The sequence below is a fragment of the Elaeis guineensis genome, chromosome 14 (assembly GCF_000442705.2).
Source record: "Elaeis guineensis isolate ETL-2024a chromosome 14, EG11, whole genome shotgun sequence".
In the NCBI taxonomy this organism is placed as follows: Eukaryota; Viridiplantae; Streptophyta; class Magnoliopsida; order Arecales; family Arecaceae; genus Elaeis; species Elaeis guineensis.
In genome coordinates, this window is record NC_026006.2 from 55253478 (window position 1) to 55278310 (window position 24833).

The 24833-nt window shown below is 36.2% G+C and overlaps 1 protein-coding gene across 2 annotated transcripts; it reads right to left on the reverse strand.

Moving 5' to 3' along the window:
• Nucleotides 1-11538: 11538 nt before the first annotated feature.
• LOC105057670 (ubiquitin carboxyl-terminal hydrolase 24) lies at nt 11539-23239 on the reverse strand. Of its 2 annotated transcripts, none has more exons than XM_010940349.2 (7): nt 22902-23239; nt 20854-21519; nt 20578-20765; nt 18122-18369; nt 16092-16234; nt 12283-12459; nt 11539-11961 (listed from the first exon to the last, which is right to left on the reverse strand). In XM_010940349.2, exons 1-7 carry the CDS (start codon nt 22914-22916, stop codon nt 11773-11775), a joined length of 1626 nt encoding a protein of 541 aa, XP_010938651.1. In that variant the 5' UTR covers nt 22917-23239; the 3' UTR covers nt 11539-11772. The 2 variants fall into 2 exon arrangements, with proteins under 2 accessions (XP_010938651.1, XP_010938650.1); XM_010940348.4 differs by having other exon boundaries at nt 20854-21522; nt 22902-23155.
• Nucleotides 23240-24833: the final 1594 nt, after the last annotated feature.

Consider the following 24833-nt stretch of genomic DNA (forward strand, 5'->3'; position numbering starts at 1 on the left):
GATCTATCCAATGCATCGCCGATAGGAGATTAAATAGACACCCACTCCTTCTATTTAAGACCTAATATCCTTGATAGATTAAATATTGAAATCTATTCAAATCTACTCACATATACTATGATCAGTTTATGATCGTCATAAATGAGCCTATGCTATAGTATTTTCTAGTCCATATGGACCATGAACTAGATCCATTCTGATACTATTTATAATAATATAGAATCTCACTCATAAAAACTAATCAGAAGAAGTTATTTGAGTTTCTTGATTCTATATAAATATCCAAGATCTGTTCATTATGTAATCAATATAGAACTAAACACATATCCATATAAATTCTCAAATTAAAATTTAATTTTTATTTTTTTTGGTTTACTTTGTTTGCAACAACAAGTAGCCGTCGTTATTGCATTCATTATTTTAATCTCCAACAAGCTTGACCAATTAGGGATTGAGCTAGCAAGCAATGACTTTTCCTTTCAACATATAATACTAAACAAACATTCAAAAGGGACTATCACTTAACCAATTGAGCACTAAATCCAGTGAATAGTGGCATATAATATTATTTTTAAAAGTCCATGAACATTCATCACATTTCCAAATCTACATTAAATCCAACTAGGAAAGCCAGAGCCCAAATCCAAAAATAAAAAATAAAAAACAGAGACACGCTTGTGTTTAATTGGCAGGACAATGAATGATAAAAAGGTTCAGTAGTGGGAGTAGCAGGGCATTTTCAGGAATGATTGGGAGCACAAGGGCAACCAAGGTTCCCCTGGCCCATGGGGGTAAAGGGAGAGAGATGGTACTAAAGAGGGGAGGGGGTTTATAGAATTAGAATTGAGGAGAAATAGAAAAAAAAGGTGGTGGGGGTGGGGCGGGGGGGAGGGAAGGACGAAGGGAGGGTGGGGACAGCGCGGCTACAGTTCTGGACAGGCGAACGGCGACGGGAGCAGCGTATCATCCGCCGTACGAGCCAGCTGTCCTCCGCTAATTCCAGCTAATCCCCGCTCAGAGCCGTACGATCTAAAGTCAGTTCCCAAAAAAAAAGAATTTTAATAATTTTTTTAAACAAACAACAGAGAAATAAATTAAAAAAAAAAAAAAAAAAAGTTGTTGGCATTTAATAACAATTGCTCGCATCTTGCCCTCGTCATTGCTGAGGGCGAGCAGACCACGCCCCGAGCTCATCAAAGCCCGGGGCTCGAGTCCAGTTCATTCCAGCCTGGTCCAAAACATTGGCCTCATTGGTTACAATAAACAAATACACACCTGCATCATATTTTGAACAGCAGATAGATATGATAAACTAGTATTTTTTTTTTAATTAATATCATATGAATATGTACATTTGTGTCATATTTTATATATTAGATGGATATGATAAACTAGTGTTTGTTTATTAATATTCATATGATTATGTGGAGGAATTGATACCATACATGATTGTTTTGAATAATTCTGTTAAATTTATTCTATGGCTTTTTGGTGGAGTAGCTCTTGCAATGACATTTGTTCCTGTTGGAAGAAGATTGGTGTAATGAGCCGGTGAATTGTTGTATATTGCTATAAGTTGGCTATGCTTGGCTCGAGCTCGTGATGATCTCATCAAAATAAAGTATGTTAGATTATGCAGCCCTAAACAAAAGCCTCCACGTTAAGCGAGTTCATACCAAATTACTTATCTTGCTGTTAAATGAGAGATCTTTAGATGTTTCGAATATGGCTACTATGATGTTATTGACTCGTTAGCAAGGATGAACCAATTGCAATGTTTTTTACCTTAATAATGATAAGGACCGATAACCTGTGAGGAGTCTTGTAGTGGAACGTTAACAACATCAAAATCAAGGTTTTCGTGGCTTTGCAATTATGATACAGTTTTTTATCATTATTGACAAAAATTGGCCACCATCTATTAGTTGAACTATTTTTATCTAGCTATTTTAGACATTAGCATCGGTCAAAAACAAAAAATATTAAATTAACATGGATAGATGAATTTCAAAGTTGTCGATTTCATTTAGATGGACAACAAAAAGAGCAAATAATGATTATTATTTTAATTATATATTGATCAAAATAACGAAGCAACAAATAAGGAACCAACATTGAAGACTTATTAAATATAATAAATATGATGAATATTTTAATTTAATATCAACTTGTGTCATCATCAATACAGAGAAGGTTTGTATTACACCAAAAACAAGCCTGCATAACTGTTATAACGGCTACAATGATATCGCAGAATTTTTAATTTTATGATGGAGTAGTTACCTTAGAAACTCGGGTGAAACTACAGTCCATATATATTTAAAAAAAAAGTCATTTATTTTTAATCTAATATTACATCTTGACATATGCATAGATATTTCTATGCGGCAGCTTGTATAGAAGAATGACAAGGTTGCTTTTATATATTAATTGTAAGCGGGTAATGGGTGGGACAACGACTCCTTCGGAATTGGAGCAATCAGGACGGTCCAATTTAAGGCATGTACGGAGATCGTACGGCCACGAGTCATGGAGAGGAGTGGGGACACGCTACGGTCCTGGGTGGCCCCACACGGCTTTTGTCTCTACCCGTTGGTTGATGTCGGGATGAAGTACAGGCTAGCAATTTGTCCCGTGGCCAACAAAAGTATTTTGTCTGTATTGGCGTCACACCGGATCGGAGGAGGAGAAGGAGATTGGAGGAGGATTTGTTTATGGGACTATTCTCTGCATTATTGAAGGGGGAGGGGACCAAATAAAAGAGTATCGATTGGTATAAAGATGGTTAAGCCACCAACTAATGGACTACAAAGGTGGTCACATGGAATGTGGATGTATCCTCTGTAAATTATAAGAACCACGAGAGCAGGCCAACATAGATAGGTGGGCGCTCCTACATTTAAGTTCCACCCATTTTCCTTGACACGTGTAGTCTTTTGTAATTTTGGGTTCATAGCATTTAGGTCACCGACATGAGTTAATTTTTGTAGCTAACAACAATAATGGGTTGGACAGTAAGGTGTAACTCGATAGACAACATTTAGTCTACCTATTTTTAAGACATGTTTATCTTTTGTAATTTTGGATTCATAGCATTTAGGTTGTGGACATGAGTTAATTTTTTTAGATTGCAACAATAATGGGTTAGGCAGTAAGGTGCAACTTGATAGCCAACATTTAGTCTACCTACTTTTTAGATATGTTCAATCTTTTATAGTTTTAGGTTCATAGCATTTAGGTTAGGGACATGAGTTAATTTTGCTAGGTAGCAACAATAATGTGTTTTCATTGGCTTTAAGTGATGTCCAACTTGCTTGTTAAATTTCATATTGGCTGCACTAATATGTATGCTAGTTACACATAAAGTTTGATGTATGTATTTTGACTTTTCATTAATGAAGTTGCCTATAGCAATGAAAACTGGGATTGATTGCTTTGCTAACTTGACCTAAAGTTTATCATATTATCGAGTTTTGATTTGATAAGCAACTCCAATTAATTATTAGATCGGCTAATAGTGTAACAACTCAGGACCTCATCAAAAAAAATTAGTCGAAAAATATTATTTAAGTTTATGAATCTTATATAAGCACTGAAGATTTATCTAGTGCATAATCGATGTATGCTTACTCGGTCCTTACATATGGATCACAAAATTAGACTTGAAATCATGATGGTTAAAGTTTAGGTATTGTTGCTGGAGAGACTAGACGATCAGGACTAATCCTTTATTGAGGTACATCTAAGATGACGTGGTGAGGTCACATTAGTTGTGGACCTAAGACCACCAATTCAGCCAGCCATATGGGTGAAGCCTGCACATGACATCTACGACTAATAATCTCGGTTCAAAGGAGGTGGAAGAAATTTTTTCCTCAATAAAAGATCAAAATATGGTCTAATAGCCTATAGAGTTAGGTCTAATAAACTCACATATTTCGGTTAGCGGTTTATGGGCTTAACCTCCATACAAAAGAGGTATGAAGAAGACCTTTAAGTAAGCAAGCAAGTAAACTCAAGCACTCGAGAGAAAGGCAAGCCCTTAAGAAAGAGGAAGGAGAACTCTCTCTACTTTTTTGGCTCTCGCTATCTTTTCTCTCTGCTGTTTCCAAAGCTCTAACTGACTTAAATATTGGAGAGTCTCATGTTGAAACACCCTTGACGAGTGTAGATTTTTTTTGTAGGCACTCTTTGGCGTCATGGATCTTGGGCGACATCCAACTTCAGTCACATCAGTACCTCTCCAGAGTCTTATGGCAACAGATCGACGTTAAAGAAAGGATTCGCCTCTTATCCACGCACACAGAGTCCCCTTGACTGCGGGAGCTACTGTTGCGGAAGGAGGGCACTTTTAATCCTACATCAGTTGTGAGACAGGGAGACTCTGATTTATATGGAATGGGACCATTTCTTTCCCGTGAAGCTCTTTTTAAAGGATAAAACTGTGAGGCTCAAAATGACCAAGGCTTGAGTGGCTCACGACAACCTAAGCCGAAGTGGATAACATCTCACGCATGCAGGAGAAGAGACCGACCTAGCAATCCAACCTCTGACCGTAATAGGTATTAAACCAAAAATCCACTTGATCCTATGGTATATTTATATCTTCAAATGGAATCTGTTGAATATTTGTCTTATCGTATTGTCATGTCATTTTTGAGGAGAGTCATTTTCTCACGTCCGTTGAAAAACAATTGATGCCACTCTTTTCTTTTGTAGAGCACATTTTGGATACTTCTTCCTTCTTTAGTGTTAAAATTAGTGATAGCCTTGCTCATGATACAATGACAACCAGTAATGAGCTTTCACATTCATGTCCTTGTTGATCTACCCCTAGTTTGGTCCTTTCATCTCACCTCATCTTAAGCTAAAGCAAAATCCAAAATAATCCAATAAATAACTAAGAATAACCCAAAACCCATCATGCATAAATTATTTTTAATTTTTAAAAATCCATTAAATTTCTAAGAGAACAAAACAAAGAAAAACTAGATTTTCTAACAAAATAAATTTTCTAAGTAATTTTCTGAGTAACCAAACATACCTTTGTCTTACTACAAAGCCTTTCATCTAATTAATCCTTAAAACATTAGGCATTTTTCAAAAAATATAAATTGTAATACACTTAAATTAGTCATGTTATTTTACATCTTATATTTATATGATATACAAACACAAAGATTTTCTGGGAAATTTCTTCACATCTTTGTACTCCTATATAACCAGTGTAGCATTTCCTAATCATCTGCACCTATGAATATAGACTATACATTGAACTACATAAATCATGTCTTTTTTGCTTCACTATTTACTATAAAATCACGAATCTAAATTCTTGATATGACAAATTTTGTCAGAGAAAGACTATTTTTATCATTATCTGTTAACATGTTTCAACCATCCATTAAACACATCTCATCCGATTATATATGATATAGCTAGTGTGTTCCTTTTCTATGTAAAACACAAGCTTGTGTTACAGAGTCTACATGGCAAATCCTATCTCCTAGGCATTAATATTTACATAATAGAAATCCCATTATTTATCTTATGGGCCCTCTATGCACATCCCTTTTCATTTGCATATTCAAGCATACTAGTCATCTCTTATATCTACATTAAATCGAGCTAAAAGCAGCAAAATGGTTCATAAAGGTTATGGGTGATTTTCTTAAAAAAAACAAAAAAAAATGGGCAATAAAAGATTTGGAAAGTTTTCTCAATAAGTCGGCACTTACCTCGCCAAGTGAGAGGTCGCATTTTCAAACCCAAGTTGTGATAAATAACCAAAAAACAAAACCTTTCATATATATATATATGTATATATATATATATGTATGTATGTATGTATATGTGTGTGTGTGTGTATGTATATCACTTGGATGTGTGTGTGTGTGTGTGTGTATGTGTATCACTTGGATGGAGAAGCTTCCTAGTTAACTATTGTTGTCTTAATGGCATGCAAAACTATTTCGAGAATTTAGTATACTTTGATAAGCCTGATCAGTGGGCAAGTAATCCAAGTTACCTAACCATGAGATCGCATGACATGACTCGTTAGCATTAGTCTATGAACCAACTCAAAATCTTGGTCTGATGTAAGAAGACAAGGAGAGGAGACAAAAAATGAGATGTGAATCCCTCTTTGACAAGGACTAATCATACAAGCTTATGGTAAACTATTCTAACTTCATTTTCATATCTTGTTAGTAACAGATTTCTTCTTGTTATAATGTTCCTCCAGTACATATATATTACTTATGCAGTAGAAGTCCTCACCTTTTTTCTCAAATAGGTACTTCTTAGTAGCACATTGGTACCCTTGTTATAACATATGAAGAAAATGTCAAGCTCTAAAGCATTAACTGACCGTAGATGACCTTTTCCTCTGATCATCCAAATGTCAGTTTTAAGAAGGTAAGCAAAGGTGGAGACTGCTTCTTTCCATGATACAAATAGTGATGATCACTACAACCCCAAAAGCAATTATATAGATGTTGTTAGTCTATTTGGACTCTTCACATCTATTTATAATCTTCACAAAATGATCCTTATAATGTTGCTTAACTTGCACAATCAAAATGCTTTACATTGAAGGCTTTTTGTCACAAACATGAGTCTGGTGTTGCAAGTTGCAAGCATCCAAATAGACAGCAACAAGCAGGTGGATAACCCCAGCAATGGGATTGATAACTTGGTTTCTGCTACCATGACTCATGAGGAGGGTAGTTCTAGATTTTACTTTTCATGGGGGCATTCCTAAGTTTCCAACATGAGTCTTAATTTCATCATGGATTTGTGTTCCTTGGAGTTGGTGCAACCCATTAGACTAGAGAATATATGGTTAATAACTCTATTTCGGTTGTTCTAATGCTTAAATACATGATAAGCAATTTCATACACACTGAACTATTTTCTTATATTTTTGAGAAAAGGGAGGAGCTAACCATCAAACTATTTTTTTGTCATGCATATTTGAGTTGCTGTGCAGATGCTTACTCAAACTGCCCCTTGAACATATTTCTCTGTTCAAACATCACTTTGTTTTTGTTTTTTGGTTTAGGTGCAAATGTTGTACACATGTTAATAGCTTGGAATTACAACAAAGTTAGAAGTCTCTATCTTCCAGACATTTGCGAATAAATTCTCCACCTGCCTTCCACTCTGTCCTCCAAACGCATCCTTTTTATCTCTGCGTGGTCTCATGCAAATGGACACTTCAAGCATGGCGTAATAAATAAAACAAATATGATGGTTTTCATGAGCTAAGCAAAGGATAAATTTGGAGCCCACATAAAAATTGTATATGAATGTAACACCTTCAAGATGAGCCGATCACTTGATTACAACTAATCGGTATACAAGTCATCCAATTTACCTAATTCAAGAGATCTCATGACGAATTAGCATCTCTATTAACCGGCCCACATCAAGGTGCGATGCTAGAAAGGGAGAGGTGAATCTTACTTTAATAAAGACTTAATTGCATCATTTTGTTAATTAATCCATCTTGCGCTCATCGCAGCCCTTCACATGAGTAATCCATTATAGTATGTCTGTCCTATAACATTTCACATGCATCTTTTTGGTGATTGATATTTGAACAAGATTCACATGTAAGGCTATGTACAGTTCATTCTTTTAATGAATATTTGATGGGAATCCTCTTTCTTGTTGCAAAAAATAAGTTTTAGCATTAAACAAGGAAATCTCAACAGAGATGAGATCGTTTACTTTGTGGGTTCAAATCTTTTGGTGCATGTAAACAGTCGCTCTCAATGGGACATGCATGTACCCAAGAAAATCTCAGCAGATACACGCTAACCTGTAGGCATATCTGTCCTTATCTTTGGAGTCTTTTTGATTATAATAGGAAAATTTCAACTAGTGCACCTACTTATGTACACCCAAACTCACACTCTTCTTCTCCTTCTTCTTTTTTCCTCCCCCTTTGTTCATTTCCATTGGATGACACATGATTGGAGAGCTCAAGTCACTAAAAGGGAGCAGTGCTTGGTAAGTGATATGGGTTATGTATCTTTTCTTACATAAGAAAAGAAAAGCACCAGCATGGTGTTGGTTTGACTTGGAAGGGTTGCCATCACCTGATGGTAACTTCCTCTTCTTTCTACCCCCTCCACAGAAATACATATTCCTTTATTATTTTAAATTGGAAATTACATATGGTCATCAGATGCAACACTTCAGCAAGTGTGCTTTCTACAAACATGCTAGGTGGATAGATGCAATGCATATAAAAGAAGATAACCACAACATGTATATTATCATTTGAAAGAATTATACTTTATTATATTTAAGAGTAAAGTTACATCTTAGCATAACCGTATATATATATATATATATATATATATATATATATATATATATATATATACACACACACACACACACACACACACACACACACACACACACATTCAGAATACTTCTATAGCTTCTATAGATAGATAAGATTTGAAATATACTTTCCTTCAGATGAGGTTAGTTATTATTAAAGTATCATGCATGTGATAAAATATAAGACAAGAAATGTTTATAGTTGCACACATGTTCTTATAGATAGTATTAAGAAAGTTCAAAATAATTTTATATCAAATCTATGTATGTATGTATGAGAAATTATTATCTACACTGTGCACCATGTCGCCATGCACTCAGCTTATGATTTCTGTAGGTCCTATTGATCAAGCGTGCATCTCGATGACCATCATAGGAACCAATGATTGTGATTGGTTACATGCACGGTCATACTGATGCACGTAGTGTAGGCAATAATTTCTCGTGTACGCATCAAGAACATGTGGGGAACACATTCACACTTGTATAGGTTTGGCAGGGCCCAATCATTGAAGTCTTGAATGGGAATAGGTTGGATAGCCGCCAGCACCTTTAGAAGGCACCATTCGATATTCTACTCCTACCACCCCTACCCCACCCCCAACACCCCCTCCTCTCTCTCTCTCTCTCTCTCCGTGATTCGTTAGATCGCAAGACGACAATAGTGATTTGGAACCATTGTCGACCAAAGAAGTAGCACTTTGTTTCTTTTTGACTGGTCTTACGTGGCCTGTTGATATGGTCTTCAGCACCAATCAACTCTATGGACCTACATACATTTCAGGGCCAAGATGTGTCCAACCTTTCCTGACCACCCATGCTTCTTTTACATAATTGTTTTGTTGATCATCAGCAAGATGGATACTAAGGTCTAGTTTGATATAAGTTAATAAAAAGGGTTACACATACATACATACATATATACATATACATACCTACACACCGACACATACATACATACATATATATATATATATAATAAAAGAGAGATGGTTAGTCCATTACCATTCAAGTTCATCAGAGAGAACTTACTTGTATATATCATCACAAGTCATTGGGACATTTTTGGTAAGAATCATCTCCAATCTAAATTGAGACCATTTAATTATCACATATGCCTTCTGAGATTATAGAATTTTTATGTCAACTTTCGTCCAAAACAGGAGGTAAAACTGCACAAATAAAATTATTACAGTTCACAATGTCCTATTTTAGCTGAGTTCATGTGTGGCTCAAGAACAAAGAAGTTCGGTTAGAGCACAAGGCCTGGAAATATGTGTAAGTTTTGGCTGTTGACTGCCTCAAAAAATGCTGCAGGTCTTGAAGCAATTGAAATCGAAAGGTGTAATTATTTTGAAATCAAAAACAAAGAAAAAGCATCCATTATTTTGCTTTACTCAAAAGAACAAATTGGTATATGATGACGGTTTGTCACAAGTGTTGGCCATGATGATTTAAATAATAGCCATCAATTTGGGGTGGAAAAAAAGTATTCAAAGTTTTCACCATCAGTTCATTGCTTAGCTCTTTCAAAGCTTGCTTACGAGGTAGGTAGGAAGCATCCGATTCGGATCGAAATCTGAATATTCAGATCCAGACCCGATCTTAATTATTGGTACCAGATCCGGACCCGAATACCCGATGGATCTAGCCTTGAAGTACCAGATCCGGATCCCGATGGATCTCGGATATCCGGATCCGATTCCGAGACCTGAAATTCATATTTAAAGTCTCAAAAAAAAATCTAAAAATTATATAATAATCTAGAAAAATACCTAAAAATTATACAATCATATAATCATACAAATAAAAGTATAAAAGTTGTTCAAATTCAACAAGTAAAACTTCAATTAAAACATCCAAAAACATAACAACATACAATTATAATAACAACATATATTTATAATATATATATATATATATATATATATATATATATATATTATTCGGGTTCCGAATCTATCGGGTCTGGATATTAAATATCTAGATCTTATTCGTTTACATGATGGTTTATCGAATCCGGATAAATGAGTCCAATACTAATACCAGATCTGGATCCGTCGGATAAATACCCATGGATCTCAAGTCTGGACCCCATCCGTTGACAGCTCTAATCCTTTCTAGTGGCAATGACATGAGATAGGCATGAGTAGATCTCTCATGTAATCTAAGAAAATCGATGGCCAATAATCTCAATTCTTGCGCATTCCTAAACTTAGTATTGCCAATGATTACATCTATACCATCTAAATACATGATTAAAAAGCTAACCACCAATCCAACAAACAATCTGACTTCAATTTGGTCCTAGTCCACAACCCACTAATTATTGGCTTCCAATAGGGGAGCAATTGGGTAACCCACTCCCACACAATAACAAACATACACCAAATTAATATGCTGGAGCCCCTATATTTAATTGGGCAACTTCATCTCCACATGAATTCAAGGAAAAGAGGTAGAGCTAGTAGAACTTGCACAATATGTTCCAAGAAAATGGTAAACATCCGAAGCCTTTTTATTTTTTATTGTTTGAGAGGGTGGGGGAGATCCACTTCCACTTTAATAATCCAAGATAAGTATTTGGGTATAGATTATCCAAGATGGAAACCAGAACTGTGCTAAGCATGATCATTGAAACAAGCCTTAATTCATGGATAAAGATTTTGCCTCAAGTCAACAACTTGATGCATCGACAACCACAGCAAATAATTTTTATCAACTTTCTACCAAATATATATATATATATCAACTTTGCAACACACAGAGGTGGCCAAACAAGAAAAAGGATTTGGGGTAAGAGACCTAGGGGTACAAATGAACCAAGTAGCAGAGTTTCAGGCTGCTCAAGCTTAGCTTGATATAATCTAGCGTTGCTCGAGCTCCCTTCTGCATAAAACCAGTATTGTCCGAGCCCGAGTGAAGCTTGACTTCCATTATTCAAAACTTCAGCTCATATAAGCTCTGAGTCGAGTTTTTATCAAGCTGAGCTTTCCCACAATTTTGTGAACTGGCTTATTTACCGACCAGAACCCGAGCAGCTTAATTCATTTGCAGCCCTGTAGACCAAGAAAAACAAACATAATCATCTAAATACTAAACAAATAACTCACATATGGTTATAATCATCTAAATACTAAAAGAAATAACTCAGATATGGCTGATTAGGGGCTTTGCAGGGACAAAAAGATGCACTCCTATATGTATCAGCACAATAAATAAGCACTTAAAAATGTTACAAAAGGTTCGTTTTTCCACCATGTGAGTAAGAAACAAGAAGATATACCCGGAAAATCCAGTTTACTTAGCTTTACATATATTCCCAGCATTTGTTTCTTTCAGCCCACAAATTCCACAATTGTATTAACATGGAGGTTAGCTAAACCAACAAGACAAAAAGAATACATCAACCACCTATACTTGTCTGTAAAAGAGAACATATGCCTGGTCGTGCAGGACTTTCTTCGCACCAACAGAAGTGACAGACGCATCATCAAACCGAAGCCACTGACCATTGGAATACCTGGCATCAGCAGTATAATGACCTTTAGAGGGTTCTCTACCATGGTGTGTGATAGTGGCCACCAGCTCATATTTCCGGCTCTGCAGAAATAAAATGGAACATGTCAAAATGTCAACGACTTGGCAATTCAGGCACCTGGAAGTGCCACTAAAAAAATCATTTGATGTTTAGTTTCCCGATGTGGACTTTTCTCACTTTCCTATCTTTTCTATTTCCTCCATATGTAAGTTTCGCATTGAAGGGATTCAAGCGACGTGTTAGTAGAGGTCGATGCAGTATGAATAAAATTGCAAGGACTTAAAAATTGTAAAGAGGCATGGATTTAGGATCAAAATCATGAAACATCAAGGAAAAAGAGCTTGAGAATAGCACAAACAGAAATGCATGGAAGAAAATCTCACCTCTGATGATGAAGAGACAAGTAACTCACGGCCAAGTACCAGCTCAAGGGGGAACCGGACAGGCTTATGCAATTTTGTGCTTCCTTTGCTTCCATAGCTAAACCTCATCAAATGAAGTATCAATATCTTGGAAAGCGTCTGTATTTTTACAGACTTGCTAGCACTGACCACCGCAGCCTACACACAAAATAGTGTTCCTATCCATCAAAACCAAGCAGTTTTTTGAAATGGGTAGGGATGCAATGCTTAAGGACATTTTTAATTCTTGATTTCTTTCAGGAGGTCAATAACAAAATATTAAAAGAGAACCCAAGAATAATTTGCTAATGGATAGCCGATCATAAAAAGACAATGCATAAAGGTGCATTCAATGAAATCATGACCAAGTGGTAATGATCTGGACTTAAACTCAGCATGAAGTATAGGTTCAGTACTTTGACATGGTTCAAGACAAAACTTTAAGTTATTGCATGGATTGGTATTATAGAAAAGGTATGCATGAATAATAACTGATGTGATCCACATTATATTTGCAGGAAAAGAAGTTTGCTTTGCTGTTTCTGCACTGGATACTACTAACCTAAGCATGATACTCTTATTCCTGGTCTTCAAAAAAGGTATTAAGATAATTCAACATTTGAACAATTTTCAACCACAAAGGAAACTTCAAGCAATGACTAATGTCTGTCCGTGAATAAACATTAAGATCTGGTACAATGAAAAAAAGAAAAAAAAAACTGATGTCAAAATTGATTGTAATTTCCCATTGATGATTTTTTTTTTTTTTTAAATCATCCCCCTTAAGCAATTCATAGAAGGATTTGCAGAGGATGAGTTGGGAGCATAAGAGGCCAAAAGAAAAAGGTTGTAATAGTTTTACAGAACAACTTTTATGGATGATTAACCAGATATAAATCTTGATAATTAACCAGATACAAATCTTGGTAACAAGCAATGAACTACAACCACCCATAAGTAAATACCTGAATATTTACTTATGAGGACATCAATTAAGATGTTTCTATCAGTATGAGAACAGATGGGTTGGATGAAGAAGTGCGATTATAATGGTGTAATAAATGTATGCTAAAAAGTGTTGTATACCATAAAGCCCATATATTATTTACAAAAATGTTGGGCAGAAAATAAGGTGCTCAGATGAGGGTTCAATATAACAGCAGTAAGGATGCTGAAGTGGATGTATAGAAAAAGCATGATGGAAAATGTCTGATGGAAGGAAATTAAATTAAAGCTCTGGACATGCATCCATAGCAAGCATATTGAAATAAGTTGTTGAAATACACGATGGTGGAAAAAGCTGAGGGGCACACAGGCTTTGAAGGAAGAGAAGTTAAAGAGGAAATGTTTACCTAAGAAGACTTGAATGAAGGTACGATGGAAGATTTTAAGAAGTTTGCCAATAGCAGCATACTCATCTGGTCATTGAAATGCAAAATCCAGAACTAGAGTGGCAATGTGAACTAATGTGGGATTGAGAATAATATCATGCCTTCTGCTTTCTTGAATTCTACTTGCCTATGCTCTAGAGTTCTATAGGCATCCCCCTCGCCCCTTCTTCATTCCCAAACAATGTGTGTGCATGTGTAACTTCCTGCTGCAAAAAAAGGTACATCTTCCTACTAACCAAGTTCAGCCAAGAACAAAGTACTCTGCATTCTGAACATAAACTAATTTGTGGAAGATCCTAGTGGCATAAGCCAAACGAGTAGGCACAAGCTGGAAGATTTTGATCTAAGGTGGCAGCTGATTGTAAACATCTGCTTGGTCTTATTATGGAGCCTTCTTGGCTAAAGACTTGTGCACCATGACAAAACACAATTTGTTGGGAGAAGGAACCTCCACATGAGGGAGGTATTGAGGAATTGCATCAGATTTTGATACTATATATAAAAAACAACTTTGCAAGGAAAAAATATGGCCAAAATAATAGTACATCTGTCATCAGATTGTTTTCTGAATTGTCCCAAATTCTCTAATATGTTGGCCAAACACAATAATTTTTAGAATTTCAGAGTATGAACACTTTCGGACACTAAGAGGTCCTGGCACTCTACGTATAAAGAATAAACCTTTCTACTTACATTAGCCTGAAGTGTCAGCATTCCACATGGGTGTTTGACACTTCAATGCAACTATAAACATACTTCACACTCAATCACCTAAAACGCGAAACTTCATTAAGATAGTGTGTTTGAATGCTTTTGATTATCATACCTCTTCTTCTCTTCTTGAATGACACATAGCATAAACAATATTTCAACAAGAAAAACCATCTAGTAGCCAACCTAATTAAAATTAGCAGAATTTTATACAGTTTACGTATTTGGATGGCACTAAATTGTCCTTGTTTCAGTTTCTTTTGAGATTTTAAGTGTCACACACTTTGTGACAATTAACATCAGGCAACAACATCAGATGTTCAGGTAGCACTAACTGTCCAAAATTTATATGTCCTTCAAGCACACAAATCAATGTTTTGAGGATGCTCAAATGCAATAATGTTGTGATCACCAAAAATGCTCCTCAAACATGACAGAAAAGGGCATCCCAGAGTGCAACGCTCCCACTATTGCAGGGTCTGGTGAGAGTTGGCTGTACAAAGCATTACTCCTGTATATATAGAGGTTGTTTCTGCATTTTGAATCCATGATATCCAGGTCAAAATGGAGCAACCTTACCACCACGCCAGGCCTGCCCTCCTTCCTCAGGCATGAAGAACATTATACCACTAGTAGCTTCATGAGATAACTGACACTTGGATGCATTATTTCATAAAGAAAGAAATAAGGAAGAGCAGTTTAATTGGTTCATATATTTAATGCTTGTAGTATCGTTAAGATCAGGATCGAGTGACTAATCATAGAGGAGGTTATATTGGATTGATTAGATAGCAGATTCTAATTTTTTCCTGATTTGTTTCAGAATTCTCAAAATATGAAACAAATATACAAAATTAAAATATAAGCCAACAATGAAACGGTTGAATGAAAAATAAAAGTCCATACACATTAGTTAACCTATCAATTTGATTATCCTCTCAGGTATATTTTTTATTTTTTATTTTTATTTTGGGGGGGTGGGGGGGGAGGAGTGGTGAAGAGATAAGATTTTTTCCTGCAGTCGTAAAAATATAAAATTTTGCTTCACATTCTTCATTTAACGAATTCCAATGACAGGCTTGCTGATTTTACACTTGAGCCTTATCAGTGATAAGCAAGTTTAACGCTAATATAAACGAATAAACCATCAAACATAGGCTTACATTATTTAATAAGTAAATAGCATAGTCAAGTTGGATCTAATAATCCAAGAGACTGTACAATTCATAATACAGATCTATATCCTACGTTCCTAACCAATTCTTACCCAAGTATGAGATTCAGATTGTTAAGGACATTCTTGATCCACATTATAAGATCCGAATTGTGAATCATAGTATTTTTTTAATAACAGTGCTAAGATGATCCTTGCTAAAAAGTTCGTATTTAGATGTACATGCTAAAGCATAAACCATTCACAGGTTTCCCCAAAGGATTAAACTACCATGTGCCATTCAGGAGCTGGCAAGGTACAATAACCTACCCTACCAGTCATGTGCCTTTGTACCACTCCTGTCCCCGTCTGGCATAGGACATATCATACATTATACCAATACAATGTGGTACATAAATCCTTGGTTTCCATAACTCTAGTCAAAGGTAACAGAGAATATGAATTTGAAAATAAGATGCCTGCCAAATGGCTCTTCACAATGAATCATACTAGACAATAAAGCAACGGGTGGATACCTTGCCAGCTGAAGTTCTGTATCCTTCAACAGTTTCGGGAGCAGAAAACAAATGAAGTGCATCTTCAATAGTATGAACAGCTTCAGAAAAAATATCAAGATGGAGCAGAAGGAAGGGCTGAACTGTAGCTGAAGCCTTGTTGCCTGCATCACAAAGCATTATAATAAATCCAACTACATAAATTGCAATGAAGATGCAAGCATCATCTGGAATTATTCATCACATAACTCTTGCATTGACATTAGAATCAGTGTCAGTTTTTAAGTTTTGAATAAACTATGTCATCCATTGCTGGACAAAAACAAAGTATCAGCTTACAGCATCTCAATAAATGGGGGAATTCAAGGCACATATCCGTGCCAATACAAGGTATCAAGTCCCTGATTCTCAAACTGAAGGATCTAAAGACATGGCCGCAAAACTACCAAACGACATAACCAATTGTACTGAAGGAAAGAAATCTCAAATAGCAGATACAATGCAAGTGTAACACAATACAAAAGCTGTGTGAAGAAATTCATACAACTAGGACCTGACATTTCAATCGGAGACAACTCACAGTATTTTGAATTTCAAAGAGTGGCAACAGTTAGGATTCGTGGACATGCAGACTCAAAGCGCCGAAATGAACCTGTAAGCTGATAGCAGAATAAAAGAGACATGGTAAAGATTTATTGTCACACAAGTGGTCCCAAATAACTGAGACAAGGTTTGTTTGCTAAGGTGTGTTTCACTACGTAGCATATATGGGATATATAATATGGAACGGCACTTGTTAGTTTTAACTTAAGGTTATAAAATTAGCATTTCAGTATCGACATCAAGATTAAAATCATATATAAAATTAGCTAATATTAATTATCTGTCAACATGACAAAAAATGTAAGATGCTCTGATACTTTGTTTTTGAAGGCAAACCTGGCCATTGAAGCTAAGATAAATGCTTAGCATGGTACTGGATATGAAAAGAGGTGATGCTTTAGTCAAAAGTCAATCCAAATAATGAGGTATGACTTCTTATCATAGTTATCAGTATTAACCACCATCTTACTCAGAGATACTAATACAAATCCTTACAGTATTAGTAACAGGAGAAGGGCATCAACAGTACGAGATATCCAGCTAATACATAAATTTGATATTACCGGCCAGAAACATGATTTTAAATTGTTACATCATCATTTAAATATTTATACAAACTTCAGTGTTAAATTCCAAAATTTTCTATAGGCACCTAAATAGGGTAACAGGAAGGATTATTCACATTTCCAAGTAAGCTACAAACTTAACATGACCAAGCCTCTTCCAAATAAGGCTTTTTAACTAGCACCATTCAACTAGAGAGAAGTAATATTACGAAAAAAATCAAATTTCATGTTCTTGGTGAACTCGCCATGGCCCAATCAATGCTATTCTATCTGCCACTAAAAATTCCTGCTACCCATATGAGCCCCTTGAGCACTTCCCTTAGCAAACAGAGATTAAGCAAAAGAAAAGCACCATAAGTTAATAAGCATGCTTCTTCAAGGACCCTGAATGCCAATAGTCATTTTAAATGAATAACAAATATTGCCACCACATAACAGATTTTTGTTATTATAACTAAAGCAATGAAGCATTATAAGTATGGGAAGCAATAGCAACATTAAGACATTTGAAATTAACTTGTCAAGGTGATACAGCAACACCATCACAAGGCTTGTAGGAAAGCTAGCCAAGATTGAGTTCATTGCATGGACAAGTGTCTATGGTCAGAACAAATAATACTCTCAATCAAATAGAAAGCCATGTTGTTTGGGAGCATCTTAATGAATACACATGCACGAAGCTACAATAGCACGACTAAAAAAATAGTAAAAACAGCTAGCACTGGAGAAAAGAGGAGTTCAATGTCCATGCTCGCAATCAGAGGAACCTATAATAAAGAAAACTGCTAGATTTGAGATTTATTGAACAAATCAAGCAGAGCATATACAGATACTTAGCACTATTTGCATTCTAATATCTATAATGCAACACAGTCAGGGTACCTGTGGCCTTCACAACACTCCTTAATTGACCCCCAAAAATTGCACTTAACTCAGATGGCACAAAGCTCTGGGTTCTGGTCACTGCAGACTTGTTTTTTGGTCCAACAGTTTCCCAACCATCATCTTCAGCATAAGAAACCAGAGGCAATTTTCCTCCATTTGAACCAGAGAAATGGCCATCAAGCTTCAGCAGTTCATTGTGCATTTGATCCATGACAAAACTCAAAAACTCCTGGGCATCTTCTTGTCTGCAAAAAATTGATGTTTAGGTAATAGATAGCAGCCTAAGAAAATACTCCATCTTACTGATAAGTCACTTAAACAAAGCATTGAAGGCGTTTGTCAATTGTTTGTCTTTTGATAGAGAGAAAAATGTTACTACAAAATGAAGATAAAATGCATCTCATAAAAGTGATTGAATATTTGTTAACTAACCAATGGATCCCAAAAGCTTAATGGCTCAACAATCCCTCTCATGTGCAGGCCAGACCATGCATGTGGTGGGACCATATTGACTGAAATAAGTCAAGGTATTAAATGCAGTGACTGGCATGAGTCAAGATAATAACCGGGTAATTAAATAACTAATTAGCATGGAGGGGATCCAAACTCATGGCCTCCAACCAACCCAAGCTATGATACAATATTAACCATTTGACCCCAAAAGCCTAATATGGAGAGGGTCAATAATGTATCTCAGGATTAACAATACTTAAGACGGAATTCTATCAAATGAGATAATTGCTCTTTAAATTTGCATCATTGGATTACTAATTAGAATTCACTAAGACATATGATATAGCATCATCTACCTAGATAGCCTTGAACAAATTCATATTTCTTGGGCTCCATGAAAAATATATCAAAAACCTTGAGGAAGAATTAACAGGCTTGGAATGAAAATTTTCCCCTTCCCAATGCAGAAAGCTTACACACAGATATGCCCAATCAATGGCATGCATGCACGCCCACCCCCAATTACCCCTAGTATGTATACATATCTATGCGTGATCCCAACAATTTAAATGATACACCATTATCTTAAGAGTTTTTTTTTTTTAAGTTTTTTTTACTATAAACAAGGCACCATGCATATAAAAATCTACATACAGGCTCTCTCATAATTGCAAAAGTTTTTAAGGTTAATGGTGTTTTACAGAGAAAAGTGGGGTAAAGTTCACTTTCTACAGCATCCACATGATAGGTTCAAAGATTGAACTTTTAGTTGGTTCAGCATAAGTCAGTGGTCTCCAGATACACCATAAAATTCCACATGCATGTTTAAGAACTCAGTGGATTGACAAATAACTGGGCTCATTATCATGTCATATGACATGGAAGCAACATAGAATTTATTAGCGATAATAGTACAATGTTATTTTACTATTGAAATGGTGCATGCACTGACAGTTGCATGAAGCTATATACTGTAGGGATTCAGATCCCAGTAGGACATCCCGTGGGATTTCGGGATGGGGTACCATCCCATGTGTTGGGACAGACTGTCCCGCTAGTGTCCCAGCGTCCCGATCGGGATACCTTGGGACATCCTTTGTCCCAAGTGTCAGGACGGAGCGGGACGGCGATGCATCCCGTTCCATGAAAAAATCGGAACAGTCTCATCCCACGGGATTTAAAACCTTGATGTACTGCATGACAAAAAAATCTTAACTATTAAATTGTAGTTTTGAAACATATCTCTCTCCAATTAATAGCAGGCGACAACTAAAGAAATCCATGTTTTCTACCAACCGAAATTGTAAATTATAAACATATTATATGACCTTTTGTTTTAGGCAGAACTAGTTCAGATTTTCTGTGGTACTACAAACTACAGCATAACAACATGTCGAGTAAAAAATAAGACTTCAACACCACAGACATCTAATTAGGTACATTTGCACTGGCTGTTTGCAAATAAACCCTTAGAACCTGAAAAAACCATTGCATTTCTAGATAAGTGACATAAATGATTCACCTAGCTTTAACTTAATGTCCAGCTGTTTCATTTAACACCCCTTTCCCATGCACATATATACCATAAAAAAAAAAAAAAAAGAAACTGGCACACCAATGTATTTCCATAGATGTTGTAATAGCAAATTCCACATGGCAAATATAGCTAGAGGACTAGAAGAAAATTCCTATAAATCAAGCTTGACTTCCTCATCTGCCACTTATCCATTTGACTAAAAGAATCATAAGATCCAATGTTTCTTTATATCAATTATGAGGACTATTAATTCTGGACCTTTAAGTGACAAAACCCAAAATAAGAAAGAACAAAAATATAGGATCAACAGGTTAAATTCATAAAGTATCAAGATTTATTTTCCTTTGTTGATTTAGAGAAACCTCTACAATTTTCTGGGAAATCCATAAATAAACACAACTCAAAAAGTAAATTACTATGTTATGGAAGGAAAACACAACAAGAGTACCGTACAAGCACACACCTTGGCCTGCTTGATATTCCAGTTGGCAAGTCAGGGGTAAACTTTTTCAGAACAGGATCAAACACAATGGGGCTGAAAGGCTTCCCAGTTTCAAGAACTTCTCTCTCATTATTCTTTGCACTTGAATCATCAGGCATGTCGAAGTCAGAGATAAACTCCACAAATGCATTTAACGTTGGATAGCCAATCTAAAATAGAAACAAGTAATCTAAATGAGGATCAAAGAGAAAAAACACAAAAAAAAAGAATGTAAGTAGTGTTATGAATTATCAAAACCTTAGGAATATTTTGATTTCTTAGGTCTTGCAAAAGCTGGACAAATGGTGAACAGGAGAGAAGTGCTTGCAGGGTTGCATTAAGGAAGCATAGATTTCCTGAATTTATTAAGCCTCGTGGAAGTATTCCGTCAGACGATTTTGTTTTCTCACTCGATATTTTTGGAACATCCAACACAGAGTTCACAACTGCTGAGGAATCAACTAAAATGCTGTTGTGTTTAGGTGTTTGAATTCCATTCTGATGCACCTTTGGGCTTGATAGCAACTCTGTATTGGCAGCTTCAGTTTCAGATATTGGCAAAGAAGCTAAATCTAGAGTATCGCTCCCATTTTCAGTAATCCCATTATCATGGGAAAGACAAGAGTTAGGGCTTCCATTTGCTTGAGCCCCAGTATCCCTTTCGAAATTATTACTTATTTTGGCCTTTTCATTCTTGGTCCTTTCGTCCTTCGAATCCAGCTTTGAACCTTGGACATTCTTTGAACTTACAGATGAATCAGTTTGTTTGGGTTCAGCACTGGAACCATCAGATGAATTTAGAGAAGCAGAATTTAAAGATCCAAACTGCGATCTTGCCTTCTCCAAAGGACGCACATTGTTTTCAACTAACTGACTTTGAAAGAACCTAGTCTCATCCTCAGTGAATGACCCAAATAATAGGACCTGCTAAAGCAAATGCAGCCAAGAATAAAGTTGAGAAAAGACATACTAGAATGTAGAAGTAAGGAGTTTTGACAACTTTAAATTTCCAGCAAGATAGAAGTATGGCCTCTAGCGGACAGGCAAGAGCTGTGATCAGTTGAAAGATAAAAGGTGAAAAAAATAATGTAACATCACATATTAAAACAAACAAATCAAAAGTTGCCAGCATGCAGCGCCATGGGCTATAATAATTACATGAAAGAAGAATATCCAGAGAGTTTAAAATTTTCCTGTAATTAACTCAGTGGACATATAATCTACCAGAAACTTTAATTTACATACCACATCTGTCCAAGTTCTGCAAGCATTGGCAAATATTTCCTAAATTTGTTGCCCAGCATATCTTCCACAAAATATATTTAAGGCCAAATGATGCACAAAATGACACAGAAAATTGTCTCATGCATAATTGGACCTCAAAAATCAGCCTAAGCAAACCCCATCACACCGACCCCGACTCTCAATGCCGATGTCATAATCTGCACCTAGCTTGTACCTCACCTCTTCATGCTTACAGTTGAAATTGAAAGTGCATCTGTTACCATCGATGTGGGTATATGCAAATACCAGATATCATCTATATGGAACACATGGGACTGGTACGTAGCCAATTAACAAGAAGAATAGGTTGGTAATGTGATCAGTATAAGAGTGAACCAATCCACAATAATAAATAAGCACAAGTAATCTATATGTCCATAACAACTGTCAAATTGATTATGCTATACTGTAGTCACTATAATTAGTGAAAAGAGACGCGACAACAGCCCATCTGAAGTTAAAAAAAAAAAAAAGCCTAGGTCAGTCCAATATCCCATGGACAAATTCCAATCCAAATAGTGCTCAACATGGAAAAACCGATTGTTGCATTAGATTGTGCTGTCATAAACAAAACTCGATGTACTGCATTCATTAATAAATATTGGATTTGCATACGCAGAAAAGAAATAACTAACTTTATTAGGAATCTTGTCGATTCCTACGCATCCACCAAAACAGGCACAACAAATCATTGGAGCAGATCCGAAAGTGACACGTTTACCTCTTGCACCTAAAATAAAGCAACACAGCAATATATATCTACATTGTTATCAGCCCACATAAAACCAAATTTTTGCATGCGTCATTGTTCAAAAAGCAACAAAACCTCCATTAAATCAATACACCAAGCTCTAATATTCACGATAACGTAATCAAAATCCTTGCTTTGTCAACAAACCAATGGATACCCAATCTCAAAATCAAACACCAAAACCATAGACGGTCCAAATATCGAAACATGATTCCAGCTATCCAGAGACAGATAAGGCAATATTAAAAAAACTAGGGTTTCGCAAAAATACCTTGTGATCACTCATTCTCACCGCAGAGCCAAAGAACCACCACTAAACAACGGAAAATTTTCAAAAAGAGCTTCTTTTCTTCGTCGATCAGAGGAGGCAGCGAGCCGTATAGGGGAAGAATGGTATGGAGAGGAAATCAGTACTTGGAACCCGGTCCAAAGGAGGCCAGCAGAGAAGGGGAAGCCGAGGGAAGACATGAAAGGAGGCGAGGCGAGGAGAGGGCGAGATGGGAGGAGGGCGAACACCGTTTAAGAAAGAGGCCTTCCTCTCTCCGGCCCGCCTGGATCAGGTCACCGCCGCCAGAGCGGAGCATCGACCGCAGTAGAGCTGAGGCGGAGCGCACCAAGGTATTGACGCTTACGTAAATCGGAGGAGGTGCGGCGAGATAAAAAAAAGTAGGGTTTGCGAGGCGTGTGCAACGTAAGCCCGGGCCCCGTTTGTCCCTGATCCGGTCTTCAGGCCGTTCGGGCCGGCCCAGCCAATCTGTGATGTGAGAAATCGGTCCGACCCAGCCCACTTTTGATGTGCGAAATGGGTCCGACCCAGTCCATTGACATGGAAATTTGACAATAGGACTCAAGTCACGGCGTTTGGAAAGTAAAGGATGATTGATCTTCTTTTGCAACTTAGCACTTAACCCCCGCATCACGGAGATTTAATTGAGAATAATAATAATAATATTTTTTTTATTCTTTATAAAATAGGTTTGTAGAATACATTCTAGAAGTGTAAAAATAAAATATAAGTTGTTTGATATAAAGAGGAAAGCTATGTTTTTTTGAATTTTATCTTGACAGTTCTAACATATAAATTCACAGTATTAAACTTAGAAGTATCGGGAGGAAGAAATTGGGTCTTTTCAAAAAAAAAAAAGAGGAAAGAAATTGGATTGTTGACTTCAAAGCAACAGTAGAAATTACTCATGAAATACGATCAAAATCCTACATTTTTCTAAAGCCTCAATCATTCTCCTATATTAGTTATAGACCGCCAAATCTACTATATCCAACTTATCCAGTTTTAATATCATGCAATAAAGTACCAAATCTCATACTTCTACATAAGAAGTAAGTCGAAATGTTATGCACCACTCCCTCTCATGAAGAGATTTGAATAGAGGTGCAAATAAGTTGGGTCGGATCGGGTCATGAGTGACTTCGATCTGATTCAATTTTTTGATCAGATCTTGATATTAGATCCGGATCCAACTTAACAAAAGATCAGGTCAGGCTCGGATCCGGATTAGATCTGGGTTAGATCATGGGTCAAATTAACCAATAGGCATCAATTATAGCTATTCAATTGATTCCTATGATTGAAGTTGAAGATGATCTTACAAGTTTACCATCCAATGACACTCACAACAATGATTTTTGGAGTGATCGTTAACATGTGACAATTACATCCCAAAAAACTATTAAGATGTATCTCATGTATATATAAAAGCCGATCGTGAGATACAACAAATATTTATTTCCTACTAATCCTCTAAATTTTTTGAGTTGGAAAAGTTGTGCAGATTTGATGCGAAGGATTTTTTGTGGAGGCGAAAAGAGAAGAAGATAATATTTGTTAGAGACTCTATTAGCTTGAATCAGTGGGTGCCACTCAATTGTGAGGGTGAAAAGTGAAGAAGATAATATCGTCTAGGTGGGCAATCCACCATAATTTATGTTTAACCCATGCTAGCATATAATGGATTTGAGTCATATAACGGGTTCGAGTCAAATTGGATCATTGAGCATAATATTCATATAAATCCAAAATTTAAGTGGGTCCGATTGGATCAAAATTTAGTAAATCTAGATTCGATTCGAAAAATAGAACAGATCCAATTTTAGAATCCGACTTGAATCCGTGAGTCTTTTTAAACGATTCGAATCGGATCAAGTCATGGATCAACCCAACCCATTTGCAGTCTTAGATTTGAAT